At 41.5% G+C, this 16,316-nt stretch overlaps 1 protein-coding gene across 1 annotated transcript in view; it reads right to left on the bottom strand.

Annotated features, from left to right (window-relative positions):
* Positions 1 to 14,363, bottom strand: part of LOC137268394 (uncharacterized) — a 31,264-nt gene extending 16,901 nt beyond the window's left edge. Inside the window, exons 1-2 of the mRNA XM_067802963.1 lie at positions 14,303 to 14,363; positions 13,840 to 14,104 (exon numbers count right to left, since the gene is read on the bottom strand). Of these exons, the coding sequence (XP_067659064.1) occupies positions 13,840 to 14,104; positions 14,303 to 14,363 (326 nt within the window). The remainder of the gene's footprint in view (positions 1 to 13,839; positions 14,105 to 14,302) is intronic.
* Positions 14,364 to 16,316: the final 1,953 nt, after the last annotated feature.

Below are 16,316 nucleotides of genomic sequence, written 5' to 3'. Positions count from 1 at the left end.
GGGACAGAACATCTAATAAAGCTCTGACCCGATCGAAGGAGGTTTGTGCTACCTCCATAATGTCAACCTCCATGAACATGGTAAGGATTTTAAACTCCACCAATTTGTTGACCACGGCTCCAACATCGTTGATGGCTTCTACGAGACTGGAGCGATTTGTCCTGAGTCTTTCACAGTGAACGGGCTGCATCCTTTTGCTTGGGGTGCAACAGACCTAAACCAAGAGGTGTGTGTTCTCTCTCTGACGACTGAAGTCTGAATGGGGACATTGAGTTGGGGAGGTCTTTATGACACGTGACTTCATGACTCGTGACTTCATGACACGTAACAGGGTTTGGCCAATGATGTGCTAGGGGATGTGTGACCATGGACTCCACCAGGTCTGTGCCTAACAAGATAATAAAAGGGTGACCATGGACTCCACCAGGTCTAACCCTGAAGACAAACGGCACTACACACATGAATATCCATACATAACATTGTGTTTTATTATTCTTGATAAACAAACAATATATACAGTATCATCAGTTTCTTGTCCATGAATGATCAGTAACAACAGTTACTCTTTGTACCCGTAAGCCAGTGTTTCCACGGGCATTCCATCCGAGTTCTACTGTACTCGTCACTTGGTGTACACCATGCGGTACACTTTGCTGGTGTCCTTGGACAACAAGGTGTTGTTGATATGGTACTGTGATGGTGACTTGATCCCGTTGACACACAAGCTTCTTCATGCTGTCAAAGTGAACGTACTGGCTCGCTGTGTGATTGAGAGTAAATCCTCGAACGTTGCTGAGAGCCATGGTACCATCTGGTTGTGGTTGGCGTAGCTTGTACCCGTAGTCCTTGGGTCCTCCTGAGACAAAGATCTGAATACTGTTGCCTCCTCCCAGCTTGTCGGTGAGCTCTTGAATGGTGTCTCTGAGTGGAGGGTTGTAACAAATGGGACGATGAATGTAGATGATGATGTCAGTATCAAAATAGAGGACGCATCGATCCAATGGTTTCAGATAGGAGTAGAGCTGGAGACGGGCTTGTGCTGTCACCCAGACAGCAATGACCACATTGTGAGCAGGATGTGGGTTGTGAAATTCTGGTTGAGGTTCGTAGGTGACGCGTATAAAGTCCTCATTGACAACGTGGATGTCGTTCACTAGGCACCGTTCGTCTCGGAGAAGGGCAAAGTACCTCTCTGAGGAACTGATGTACTCTGCCTTGTCAAACCCGACACGTTGATCAAACTTACCCCAGTGGTTTTTCAGGCAAGCTTTAGCTAAGGCCCGCAGCCCTGGGTTTTTGCAGATGTGAGTGTGATCCATCCCTCTTTTCGCTGAATCTCTCTGATTTAGGCGTCTGGGACTGTACAGCCTTCTGGGTATCCGCTGGCCTCTTGCTTGATCTTGAAGAAATTGTTCACATACTTGGCAAACAATCCTCCCTCTTGTGTGTCAGGGTCGTAGGTGGTAAGACTGTCAAAGTGCCAAGCCTCAAAGGTATGAAGCACTTGATAACCACAGTCTTGAAGGCATACTGAAGCTCCTTGCTGATGTAGGTACCCACCCATTCTCGGTCTTCATCACCGTGGGGACAGGAACCAGCAAACTCTTGTTCAGCACAAGTACGACACAGAGGAAATAACAACTTGCCTTGGATGCAGTAAGGAAGAACAGGATGGTAGAGGTCGGTGTGTGGCAATACCCGGCACTGGATGAGACTATGTAGCTAGAGTAGCAAGTCAGACAGGGGAGGGTGATCCTTGATCTTGGGATGTCCAATGGTGTAAGTACTATACTTGCAGATGTAAGGGTACAGCGAACACACATCCACATATTTGATTTCTTCCTCTTCCTTGGCTTTGTAGTACAACTTGGTAGCGTAGGTGCATCCTCCAAAGAAAGCATTCCTGGGATCCAACGGGTCAGGCATGTACTCATGAGGGCCTTGCAGAGTGGTCAGGAATGTTCTCAGATCTTCGTTGTCTTTCTGTTCTTTCTAAGAATCACATTCCCACTGGGTCACCACATGATCGATGTCGGGATGTTGTCGTAACACAGCCAGTTGGTACATCGTATTATGGAATCGCTCCCAGGGTGCTGTGCCCAAGGTACTGTGAGGTTCACATCGCCCTGTCTTGTAACAGCCAGTACATTCATGCCAGAAACAGCCCAAATATTCGTACATGGTGCGTGTGTTAGCGTCGTAGCCGTCCACCGTGTAGCGACTGCCATCAGCACAGCTGAAGTCGACCTCGCCACTGTTACGAGCATGTTGAATGTGGAGGTAAGGACGTTGATGCATGATCCAGTTGAGCCAGTGGAGACACTGAACAGAGTACCGACGCTGTGGACGATAGCCTTGAGGCGGTATGTTGGCGATGGTCTGGGGCTCCAAAAACAGTTTTTGGAAGGTGAGCATGCAAGCCTTGGGTAAAGTCATTGTTTCGTAGAAAGGGTCCACGTCATTCTGTTGGATGAACATGTGGCAGACGACAGCGCAGCCTCGACGGAAAATGTCGACGTCACTGTGGCAGTAAGTCAACAATTCTTCATCCAAATCAAAGACAGCTCCTTCAACCATGCGTTCATCGTACCAGGCTAAGAAAGCTTTGCGTTCAGCATAAAACATGCTGTTAGGATCGTAAGTGGACACGGGAGGATAAGGACCCACATAGCCTTGATGAGCTTCAGTGTTGAAAAAGTGAGGGAAGTACCCTTTCTTGAGTTCCATCAATCCAAACGTTTTTGGAAACTGTTTTAGAGCCATGGTGAGATAGTTGAGGGAATCCTTGAAGACGAGGCACTCCACGTTCATTTGAAAGATCAGATTCCCCCATTCGGTGATCTGGGGTGCTTTCACAAGATGGCGATGAAAGTATTGCTGGAGCAGGTGTCCATCATACTCACAGTAGTTGTGAGCAGTGACTATGACATCATCATCGTCAATGGCAAGGTCTTCCTTTTCTTCTTCTTCTTCGTCATCGTCTTCTTCTTGTTCAACATCATCTGGGGATGGTGGTTTGGAGCGTTTCGAGGGTTGGCGGTTTGGTGCCTTCCGTTTCTTTGTGGTTTTCTTTTCCGCTAGACTGAGCAGCCAGTCGCCCATGTCCTTCAAGGTTGTCGCCCCACGAAACACTTTTATGTGGCTAGGTCCTTCTCCTTCTTTGCACCATGGACACTTTTCACAAAGTTCACTTGAGGCCTTGGAAATACATTTGCTACATCCCAGATGTACAACACACAAGTTGGGAACATGTGTACCTTGATCTTGAGTACATTCAAAGTCATAAAAGATAAACTGGCGCTGTTGCCGTTCTTTGTCTTCATCGTTGTTTTCACCATCTTCTTCTTCGTCTTCGCATGTAGCACTGGTGGTTTGATTCCAAGGGCTCTTTACAGATCTTGCAATCGCAATTCGTGCTGCACTTGTGATGGGCCATCCCCTGGATTTTTCTCACGTTCACTTTGGCATAGCAGTGGTGACAAGTGTGAATGGTAGAGCAAGTGCTGGGATGCTTGGCAGAGGCTGTTTGATGACGTTGAAAGCAGTATTGGTTGCGAAACCATACTCCACATTGAAGGCAAGAGAGCCCTTTGTTATCCACGTCACCACAGAATCCAGGACACTGACACCATGGACAACGAAATTTACGGGTGCAGCGATGATCCTTGGTCACAGGTTTCACAGTAGTAGGGACGACCTGTGAAAGCCGTCATGGACATGATGACATCATAATGTTTGTGGTGGTAATACAAGTGCAGGATCTTGGTCGGTTGAGGCACCTCGCTCTTGTACAGGAGACGATTCATGACATCTTGGGAGTAGATTTTGACTTGATAATAAGGCGCCAAACGTTGACTAAACTGCTTCCACGTGGTATGCGCTGTACATGGACCTTCGGGGATATTCAGTTGGCGAAATAAGGCCTTGGCTGCTTTCAGTTGAGCTGGTTTACGATGGTCGTCGCATAGGTACTTCCATTCCTTGGTCCATTCCTCCGTCACGGGATCTGGTTGGTGGACATGGTGGCTGGCCACCACGAGGGCACAAGCAAAACAGAGTGGATCATTTTCGTTCTTGATTTGAACGATGCATTGTTTCTTTTCTAGGAAAGTGTTTAAGCCAACAATATATCTGGGTCGCCCGTATCACTCGCCCATGCGTTCAGGATCATCAACGTGGAGCAAGAAAATGTCCATGTTGTCATCGATGTTCAACTCATGGCTGCTTTGTTGAACTTTTTCTACTTGAGCCAAAATGTTCTCTCCCTAGAGCTCGTCCATGCGACGTAACTGGTTTCGAATGTTGGAATCCAGGGTGGGGTGTTCTAAAATCAACCCGATCCGATCACCATCATGCCCGTACACGCGGTCTCTCAGCTCTAACAAAACGGCGTTGAACTGTTCTCGGACAACGACGGGTAAAGCTTCAGGTTGGAGATGCGGTAGCCAAGCTGCATGGAACTGGAGCTTGAACCAATGAGTCGCTGTCCAGAACTTCTTGAGCATTCTATTGGGTGCCGATTCCAATTGGTAGGGGACAGGCTCCTCTTCCAGTTCTTCTGCTTTAAGTTCATTGCTGTTGACGGCATGATGAGAACTGACAAGAGCCGTGTAGCCGGCTTTAGATACACGTCACTCTATGACGTCACCGTAGGCTGAACAGTGTCAGCCAGTGCTGGGCAGTGTCGGTCAGTGTCGGCCAGTGTCAGCCAACCATGAGTTCGTGGAGTGCACCACGAGTTCGTGAAGTAATTTTGTTTCCAAGGGGAAGGCCCATGACGTCACACATCCCTGTGACGTCGCGTCACACGAGGCCACTGACGCCGATTGTCGATTCGCGCCAGTGTGACGTCATCGACTCTATATAAACTCGAGGTTTTCCAGCTTTCCTCATAAGTTGCTGACTCAAGCTTGAAGCATGCAGACGTCTCCTGCCACCACAGCCTGCTCTGTATCCTTTCGTTGCCACCTGTGCGAAACAGATGATCACAGTTATCTGGACTGTCTCAAGGTGGCCTGTACCGAGTGTGGTGTTCAAGGGCATCGTCATTACATATGCCCAAACAATACCAACAACGGCAGTACCAACAAGCACGATAACGACACGTGTTACAACTGTGGTAAAAACGTAGGTCATCGCAGTTACGACTGTCCACATCCCTTCTGTCACTGTGGCAATGAAGAGCTCAAGAGCATGAACTGCCCTAAAAAGACCTCGAAATGTTCGCTCCCACCAACCACTCGAGTGAACCACCGAGGAAAGTGAGTAAACAGGAAGACAATCATCTACTGACTCGTCACCATGACAAGATCATCCTCATTCATGGACACCATGAACACTCTCATGCAACGCATCTTGGAGTTTGTTGAACCCATGGACCATGATGTCTCCAACAACAACAGCAGAGGACCACAGTCATAAACCAACCCCAAACAATACCAACGGCGCTTTTCAGGGCCATCCCAAACACTCCCCAAAGGAAAACTCGACGTCCAGGCTTTTAACACTCGAACCAGCCTTATTAGCTGCCGTCGTCCTCTTCCCTCTCCCCCACTCCCCTCTCCTCTCCTCTCCTCTTCCCTTCCATTCCTTTCCCTCCCTCGTCCCGTCCCGTCCTGTCCTGTCCCGTCCGTCTGCCGCCGCCGCCATCTTGAAACACGTCTCCTCTCGCGAGATCTCGCGCGATTCCACCGGATGCGATGTCATCCATGACGTCATGCGCGCGCATACACCGGAAACGGAAACACGAGTTATCACCCCTGACAGGAAACGGAAACACAAGTTATCTGCCTTTGACCGGAAGTCACTGGTCACGTGACCAGAAGTGCCGCCATCTTGAAAAAGGCGCCAGGGTGACATGATATACTACTCTTGATGGCGCTGAATTTAATAAGAATTGTTTCCAACTCAAAATGGGGAGGGGACCAAGCTACCCTCTTTCATCTCTACAGATCATTGGTCCGTTCAAAGCTTATGGAGATTATGGCTCCATCGCATATGGTGAATCCTGTAAATGCAACCTTAAACTTCTTGATCCCGTCCACCACCAAGGTTTAAGACTCTGTCTTGGATCTTTCAGAACTTCATCTATTGACAGTCTCTACGTTGAGACCGATGAATCATCTCTTACACAACGTCGCATAAAATTGTATTTACAATACATTACTCTAATAAATCTAACCCTGCCTATAACTGTGTCTTCCAACCCCTTCATGGGGACTTAAACAACAAGAAATCTTCTCTTGTTCCGCTGAGACTTAAGCCATTTATTGCCGCTTCCGGCATTGAGCTGGAAAATATAGCTCCTTCCCTTTGTCTTTCCTCTCCTCCTTGGCAGTTGGTTAGGCCACAGATTGACCTAACATTAACTACATTTAAAAACTCAGTAACGAATGAATTACAATATAAATAAGAATATAATCAATTAAAACATAAATATAGCAAGTATAAATCCATACTTACAGATGGATCCTAGGACGGTGGCGTAGTTGCTAGTGCCACTGTCATTGGATGGAGAACAATACATGTCAAAACATTGATTAGAGGAACAGTCTCGTTTCCTGTTTACTTGGTTCCCGTCCTATTGCGCATCTTAGTGCGATAACCAGTTCAAAATTTTTATACTATGTCAATTAATTGGATGCATATATATAAGTCTATGCACTTGAATAATGCAACACTAAGCTCCTTCTAATCCCAGGAAACACGTCGTACGGCGTGCTCTGTCGTAAAGCGAGCTCCGATAAACGGAAACCTGAAAATCGTGGAAATCTCAAAAAGAGGCTCTGCAGCTAGAAACATTTGGCAGTCTCTGACGGAACTGATATTACATCAGCCTCATTGTGCGTTACAGAACTACCCTGAATAAGCGCAAAAAGCACATAACAGGTTTAACCAGTGAACCAGAGGCATTGTGACTCATTTTTCGACCTCATCAAACAGGGGCAGTCTGCGATTCCATAGTTAAGGTCTGCTGCCTCAACCTCGACATAAAGTATAGATAGTGTCATTAAAGTTTATAATTACAATTCATATATAAATATCATTTTCTTATGAAACAAGGAATTGGAATTCAGTTTAACTAGAATTGTTTGAGGTGTCAATTTACACTTTCACACGAGAAAAGTCGGATCGGCTGAAACGTAGGTCATTGTCTGAATAGGTTAATGAGACGTATGGTTCGGTATGTTCTAGATTACCAGATAACAGCTCTATTTTTACTGCAGAGGCAAACGCCATATTGACGGCTCTTAAATATATTCAAATACACCCTAACCGAAAACAATATATAATCTATTCAGACTCTCTTTATTGACTTCAGGCTATTAAATATATTCCTTGAAAAGATACACTTTCAACAGAAATTATTGAATTATATAATGATCTTGCTACTGGCCAATTCGACATCGTCTTTTGTTGGTTACCCAGCCACGTCGGCATTTCTGGGAACACAATGGCCGATTTTGCTGCCAAGGGAGCCCTGAACACATTTGTGACAGTTCTTTCTTTCCTACACTGATTATAAAGCTAACATTAGAACTTACATCAGTGATCTGATGCAGAAGAAGTAGGACACCCAAGTTGGTATCAATAAATTACATGAAATAAAACCCCACATCGGTTATACTTACTTGGGTTGTCAGTCCACATTTGAGGAGGTCATTGTGCGACGATGTCGCATTGGCCATACGTGGTATACTCACGAATATTTGCTTAAAGGTGAAGATCCTCCGTTTTGTATCCCTTGTGATGAAAGAATCACAGTCAAGCATGTTTTGCTCGACTGTGTTGAATATTCCATCACAAGGGATAACTATTTTAAATCAAGAACTATGAAGGATCTTTTTAGTTATGTTAGTTATCATTTAATCATTGCGTTTTTAAAAGAATTAGGTTTGTTACATAATTTGCAAATAGATAAATATTTTATAATTGGAAGTTGAATAAGGAACTATGATTGTTAGTGGCTGTATCCTCGAAGGGGGTTGAAGTACGGTAAAATTATTGTCCTCCTGGGAGGGTACGTAAGTCCCAAAACATTTGAAGTCAGATGAAATCTTCCACTTTTTCAGTCGTAGAATATGTGTCATTTTAATTTGTGGCTAATCTTGCATACAGTCGCAAGCAGATGAGGGGATGGTGTAAATCCAGATAGGGACCATGCAGGTAGCAGAGGTACTGTAAGTCCCCAAGACAAAGCCTTGTCTAGTGAAGTTGTTCACACTATCTTCGGAGGTCCAATATACGGGGGACATTCCACATCAATATTGGCAAGTCTTTTGTGGCAGTGAGTGAGACCGAGCCCCTTACAAAACGTCGCCATATTGTTCGCTCTCCTCTCAGAGACGCTTCTGACGACAAATAACTTTCCCATTAACAATGTTTCCAGTTACGGTTACAGTCTTACAGTTACTTAAGTTGATAAAGATTAAATTTCAATTCAAACTGTGTTTGTATTTTTGTCTTCGTGCAAGAATAGCTAGTTAATGCATCGCGCTCTTTACTTAGAAGCATTACACAGGGAGTTTGCGTCCATAGTGTCGTATCACTGTATTCTTGCGCGACCTTGACCTTTACGTCAAACGGCAACAGCTGATTTCGTTTTATGCAGACTTTGTTGATTAGAAAAAAAATAGATACAAATGGATAATAAAGAAATTAACACACTCGCGATTGTGTCAGAAAAATCCATATTATTTGGATATTATATGGATTTTGTCTCTGACACTCGTTTCGTAAAAACAATAGGAAACGCTCGTGTATTAATCTCTATTTATTTCATTTCATCAGGATTATTACAATTTATGTCTCTTGAATATGTTTCTACATATTCGACAGATTCGGCCAACAACTATGTAATCTATTAATGGCTATGAAGGTTTGGAAAAGCCATCCTTGTTTGTAGAATCACTGCAGTGCAAATCTGATGCCGATATTTTTAGTCTCTAAAGGATTATCATAATTATTATATGTTGAACTCGGACATTCGCAGTTCAAGCAACTTTGACCAAGGAATAACTTTAAACTATTTGATCGACTTTGAACTATTTGAACACTCTCTATGAATGTATAAAAAGTGAAATGTAATGTAATTTGTTAATTCAGTATTAATACAGTGTGAAAGATTATCGCACATCATGTATACGTTTTTGATATTGTAGGAGAACCAGCATATTTGTTTTTATTTCAGCTATACTCATTCAACTGTAATCCCGCTCATACAGCTAATGACATAGCCCTTCCCTGCTTGATGCTGGTGTGAGCGTTCTTGTTTTGGGCGACTGACCGATCTTTAACCTGCCAAGGCAGAAACTTATCTAAATACTTTTAAGTGTTTTAATTCATTTTTTTGTTTTCAAATATTTATTACAGAGATGTTTTCCACTACGGTTTAACGCACATGGCCCCTACATGACCCCTCATTGCTGGTGATCGGCGGGGCTTACTCTCATTCTCTCTTAATTTTGGTGTCATTCGCTTCACACACATAGATAACACACTAAAGTAAAAACAGGATAATACCTAAAAGTAGAAGAGTGTGAAAACAGGAAGAGGAAAACAGAAGAGAAAGGGATAAAGAAATAGCAAGGAAGGGAGAAAGAAATTTGGACAGAAGGAAGCGGTGGGTACGTCGGTGGCTGCATGTTTAGATTTAGTAAGTTGTAAGAGTGCTTATCAATGTTTAATTGGTATGGCCGTTAATATTTTTTTCAATGTTATAAATGTGCTCGATATCTTACATCTAAGCCGGGAAATGCAACTTAATGTATATGTTTTTTCGTGCATAAATATACCGTTTAAGAATAATGTGCAAATGAATTTACAGAGTTCTTTCGTTGGGTTCTCCCAGTAAGATAACTGACTTAAATATTACTAACGTCGTTTTTTTCCCTCCTGATTAATTCGACCCTGTCTTGTCAGATTCTGATTTTTTCAGCAGTCATAGAAAATTTGCATTTCTGGGTCCTCAGTGCAAAAGAAGCAGCGACTGTTGTCCCTATTTGATCTCACTATCAGTGACCTGATTTCACTATACAACCCAAGAAGAGCACTGAGATCCAATTCTTCGTGAGTGCAAGACAATCCACTGACCAGAAAAAAAGAATTTCAGTGGCAGAGGTTTTTCTAAAGCAGGGCCGTGTCTGTATAATAACTAAATATTCAGAACATCGAAGACCTTGAACAATTCAAACATCTTGAAAAATCACTGTTTTGACAGTGCCTTTGAGAAAAAAATGTTGAAAAAGATGATGTATAAATACGAACTTTATTATAATTATTTTCTTTATCTTTTTTGTTTGTTCATGCTGAAAGGCTTCTGGGTTCAACATCGCAGTATGGTGACATTAGGAACTGAGCCTAAATAAATATGTCAATAGTGTATATTTATCTTACGTTTGTGTATTCTCCCTCTTGGCGATGCAGCTGAGTGAGTTTCAGGTAATTATTTTTGCTTTTATTTCATCTCATTTCTCATTTGCTCTCTTACATTCTTTCCTTTCACTACATTTTTTATCATACTTCTACTCGGCGTTTGTGAGCTGTGTGATTTCTCAATTCAGTGAACACTGTCTGCACTCATGATAGTGAGTGAGTTTAGTTTTACACCGCACTCTGCAATATTCCACCTATATGACGGCGGTCGTGTAACTAATCGAGGCTGGACCAGACAATCCAGTGATCAACAACATGAGCATCGATCTGCGCAATTGGAAACCGATGACATGTGTCAACCAAGTCAGCAAGCCTGACCACCCGATCCCATTCGTCGCCTCTTACGACAAGCATAGTCGCCTTTTATGGCACGCATGGGTTGCTGAAGGCCTGTACTACCCCGGGACCTTCACGGGTCTCGCTCATAATAACTATACATATAATGACAGTATATATGAAACATTGTAAGATAATGGGTAGTTTATCATTCTCATGATAAATGCTTGGGGCCGACAAAAGTAACCAACTCAACACAACATTTTAACTTACTCTGAACCCCATTAGCGCCCATTTTTCATGTCACTAGTAATAGGGAACGGAACGAATGAATTAAGACGACAATGGTCACGGTCACTACGACACAATAGACGTGTCCACTTCTCTTGTGTGAGATACAAGGTGAACGTTCACAATTCAATGCTTCACCTCTGCATACCGAGAAAAGCGGGGTAAAAACGTTCGAATTTTCAAAAGCGTATTCGATCGATTTCCCTAAGAAGACATCCATGTCATTCAAAACAAATTAGTAAAATTAAACTTCAACTCTGCATATCGATGGGTTTGAGTATGTTCGAAAAAGGCAAGGTAAAAACATTCAGATTTTCAAAAGAACATTTTATTGATTTCCATAAGAAGACACGTATGTCTTCAAAAGCAGTTTGTCAAATTAAACTTCAACTCTGCATTTTGATTGTTTTGACTATGTTTGTAGGAAAGCGAGGTAAAAACTTTCAAATTTTCAAAAGAATATTTAATTCATTTCCATAAGAAGACACCCATGTCTTCAAAAACAATTTGTAAAATTCAACGGTCATGACCTTTCCTGTTTTTCATATCCATTAGGGCTTGAAGGCATTCATTAATAACATTATCGCCTCGTAGGTTTGTTGCTTTTCGTGTTGTAAGATTGGGCAGCATCCACAGTGGAACGGCATATCTTCCTTGTAACATTCCGAATTCATATTCGTTCGAAATATGTATCACAATATGTCAATACAGGTACATTTTCCATACCATACACCTACCTTTTAAAACTTTTATTTTTTTTATTTGGGGTAAATGGTATGCTGGGTCCCCCAGGTCCTGATGATATTGTAAAAGAGCTCAGTATAATTATGTGTCATTGATAGTGGTCTGAATATATCCCCCATGCCGTAAATTAACGACCTTCATGCAGTTGTTTATATAATGTATATACAGTAGTTAGTATATCTATGCCATGATACATCTGTACCTTGCTAAACCCATACAATAGTGGTTATGAACCGTCCTATGTACTACGCCTTGATGCACTGTATGGGTAGCATTGTAACAGGTAGCATTTCATATGATAGATTATGTTTTAGGACTCTTGTCTTTATTTTATTATTTTTGTATATCTATCCTGTAATGTAAAATTATGCATTATTGTTCGTGGAATGTTACATTTCACATGCCTGGACACACCTGTAGAAACATTCAGCATAACCGAATGTATGTACATAGCCTTGCTGTACCTGCATAAAGCTAAATTCACCCACTATTGCCATCAAATAATAATTCACACATGTTTTTGTTTGTAAAGGGTTTTCTTAAGAAAGTATGCTGTGCTTTTCTTTCCTTCCTCGTATCATTTTTCTTTACTTTTGTGCGTTGTGTGTTCAGAGAGTTTCTAATTCAGATTTCTTCTCTGTTAGAATTATCAATTCATGTTCATTTAAACTGTGATGGCTGATGTTAAAAGATGTTTACAATTTTTCCAAACAATTTTTAACCCTTTTCCGTTCTTGTGTTGTTTTGATAGAATATAAAAAATTATTAATAGTATCTTTCTAATTTTCATTTATAAAAACTCAAAATGGTTTTGAAAACTGTCTGGATAGTTTATGGAAAATTGTCTGTACATTATATCTTTGTTTTCATTTGAGATGCAGAATTCGTTTATTGAATTGCTGATAATTCCAATAAGAAGATTTATGAATTGTGTGCCTTATAGAAGAGAGTTATTGGTCCTCTCTCTCTAGGTTGCATAGAGAGTTCTAGTGATATAAATGAACGATCTGATCTGTAGCTAGGACCTATTAATGAAGATTTAGACATGGACATGGCGTCTTCAGAAATAGAAAAATCTACTTTATTTAAGGATATTTGCTTTGCGCCATGTATATTGCATTTAATCGGGGGCGAGTATTCTCCATTGGTCAACTAACACTACAGTATCTTTCATTTCTTATATTGCTTATTAGCTAAAGGATTATTCCTGTGCTTATAATAGTTTTCTCTCCTTAGAACTACATCTCCTTTCATGTACATCGTAAATTAACTACAGGGATTGATAAGGGATCTATCACAACACCATGGTATTACTGGACACAGCGCTTTAGATCTCCCAGACAACTATATGCTTCAAATTACAACTGTAGAGCAGCTTGATACAGTCAGTATCAGTATATTATGTTGTTGCAAAATTTTCTAATAACCAGAACGTGGAAGACCTAAGAGAGAAGGGTATGTTGTAGTATATCGTATTGCTAAGTATACTGGAGTAGAGGTAAGGATACACTGATACACTGACCAATTCTGTTTCTTCTTTTACCGATCCCACCGGTCGTATTTTTTGAAGAATAAGAGAAAAAAAAACAGCTATAAGTTTTAAAGCAAATGAGCTAATAACAACTATCAATAGATTTTGTGAAACCTCCCTTTTTGAAATTCATAAAACTATACGAGTTCAAAGGTTTCCTTACATGGCATGACACTGCGCATACCATACCAAAATGGTACTGTGTGGTGACGAAATCACATATTACAGATTGTGTACACGTAGAATGGATAAACTAACTCTCTGGCAACTGTACAATGTACAAAACGAATGTATTTCTTGAACATTTCCTCCTTTGGTATTTTAGGTTCGCATGACACTGTCAAACATGTATCCAGCGCAAGGCACTAAATATTGATCATATTCAAATTGAGTAAGTGGCGACCTAAAAGGAAACCATTTAGCTTGAACATTATGACTAGGCTAGGACTCATTATTATCGGATTTAAACATATTGGAAAAAAAACCTACTCTGAATATCTGACAAAATTCATAATCGTTTCAGCGTTGATAGTCTGTGCAGTTTGGACATTCAGTGATCTTACCTGAATTCATCACAGTGTATCCCTCGTGGATTTGGGAAGAATATCTGAGTACTGTAACATTCACTACACTGTCTTAACCCGGTCGCTGCCCTCTTCCATGTACCAATGTCATAGGAGTTGGTGGCTGTTCCGTCCCCTAACCACACATGTGCTTGGTCACAGGCCTTGATCTGCAGTGGAAGAGTCGTACACGACCTGATGTCGACACCATACTGGGAGGTGTTGATGAACACAAAATCTCCAGGTGACTTTATGTGTAGAGACGCTAAACACAGATGGCGATGTAGATCTGCAAGATATGTGCCAATTTAATTGTCGTGCTTCCAAACACGAACATCACCTTTCAAACTTTAACATATTTATACGGGCTGAAATGATTCTGGCCAATCTAGAAAATGTCCTCCACAAAGAAAGGAAAGACTATAAATTAGAAAAGCTAACGTAGAACTAATTTTGATATCACCTTTAATGATGTGGAGCGATAAGCAGACCAAGAGCAGAAATACGCAAAAGCTGGAAGTCATTGTGAGAAAAAGACCTAGTCCCTGTTCTGCGTTACAGAATCCTGCAGCCTTCTACGCAATACTTACCTGGTCGTCGATGAGAAGTTCCAGATCAATATGTTCTTGAGTTAAATGAGTTCCAGCTACGTGTCTTCCATTGGCGCAGTGGGATGACTCTATATAATGCAATGTTTGCCTTGAGTGTGGCAAATTTTGTTCCAATTTATTTCACAGTGGGCAGATACAATTTACAGTCGTGGGATAACAAGTATTTTCATTATATTTGTTTGATTCTAAGCTTGTGAAGGATATCATAAGATATCTCTGTCATTCAGTTTAACCAGTTTCAGATTATGTGAAAATTACTTCTTACACTAACAACAATCTGTCATTCGTCCTTCGTTACAAGACACTCTGCAAATGGGTTTGCGACCACTGTAGAAGTAAAAGCATGTAGACATTTGTAGACAATGGAGGAGACCAAAGTCAACAAAACTGGTCTAGTCTATGTACAAGTATTAGTGTGTTGATTTAATTTTTCAGAATGGAAAGGAAGAAACATTATATAATGAACTGCGTCTGAGATGATTGTCATAAATATCGATCATCTAATGTCAAGATAATGTAGAGATAATTAAACGAATGTGTTGATATATTACTGCACTGGGACTAAAGACTCATATGACCTCTGACATTTTACTTTTGACATGTGCAGACTGACCTTGTCTAATACTGCTGACAGAAATACATATTCATGATAATGTCAGAAGTGGACAATCGTCGAGATTTCGTGAGGATGTGGGAAGGGTTTTGTCGTTAATGTTTCCATATCCAATAATCTCAGCCATGTTTTGTAACTGCAACAGTTCCAGCAATGGTATTCCTGGTTGACCGAACGGAGGTGATGATGGTGGTGACGGCAGTCGTTTCTCCAACAATGAAGTCACAGTATCGATGTAGCATACCACTATCTAACATATACTTTTTCATGTGGATAGGTATTGCAATTGATCCACTATCCTGTTTATCTCTCAAACACTTTACTGTAAAAATCGATGCACATATACTGCCTAAGCTCAAGAAACAGATATATCTTGTTTATCAATATGACTTGGTGTCCCAGTATGTATTTAGTAGTTAGTAGATGCAAGTAGATTCCACAAGTGCTTCTGTTAAGGTCACAGGCAGACAGAGTGGGAAGTATGATGTGTTTAACAGCTTTGGAATCAAGCAGTTGCACATTTACACCGAGGGCGACAGCTTAGCAAGAACCTTCATGTAACGGGGATTTCTCAAGCATGGTGAACGGACACCGGTGGCTTGTGTCTGAAGTGGTGCAAGACCGCCAAACGTTCAAGTGAATGCGCGGTGCTTGAGTCGGCGAGAAGAGAAAACATTCTTTTCTCTCTAATATGGCAGCAGATAGTTTCCGCTGAGACCATTTGTGTCAGATGAGTTGTTCGGACACAAGAGTAAAATTGCAAAATACTTTGACTGAAAGGCTGGTACGTTGGAACAATTAACCTGACATGATTAATTCTGCTATGATGCAAGCGCAGGCAAAATAATGAATTTGGAATCCTTCTGCAGATATTGTGTAGATGTCGATCTGAAAAAATTGCGATTCTGTGTGTAACACAACACACGTGGATTGTATATTATTTGCATATATACTCTGTGAGTCAGAATGGGTGATCGACTTTAGTTTGGCGGGCACTCAGTAATATTCCAGCTATATTCGGCGGTCTGCAAATAATCTTACCTTACCTCACACATAAATGTCGCTGTCTTCTCTTCTGTCATTTCAATATACCCAGTGTACAAGACAAATTCTCACCTGGATATTCACGGGCCATGTGAGTCAGAGTAAGACAAGGATCAAAGCAAGGGGCAAATGCTGCTGTTGCTAAAATAGAGAGAAAAACTCCTGATTTGTGATATGCAATGCTACATAGCGGCGTGGTTCTGTTAGAC

This window comes from Haliotis asinina, chromosome 16, assembly GCF_037392515.1.
Source record: "Haliotis asinina isolate JCU_RB_2024 chromosome 16, JCU_Hal_asi_v2, whole genome shotgun sequence".
NCBI classification, from domain to species: Eukaryota; Metazoa; Mollusca; class Gastropoda; order Lepetellida; family Haliotidae; genus Haliotis; species Haliotis asinina.
This window is presented reverse-complemented; position numbering and strand designations above follow the sequence as displayed.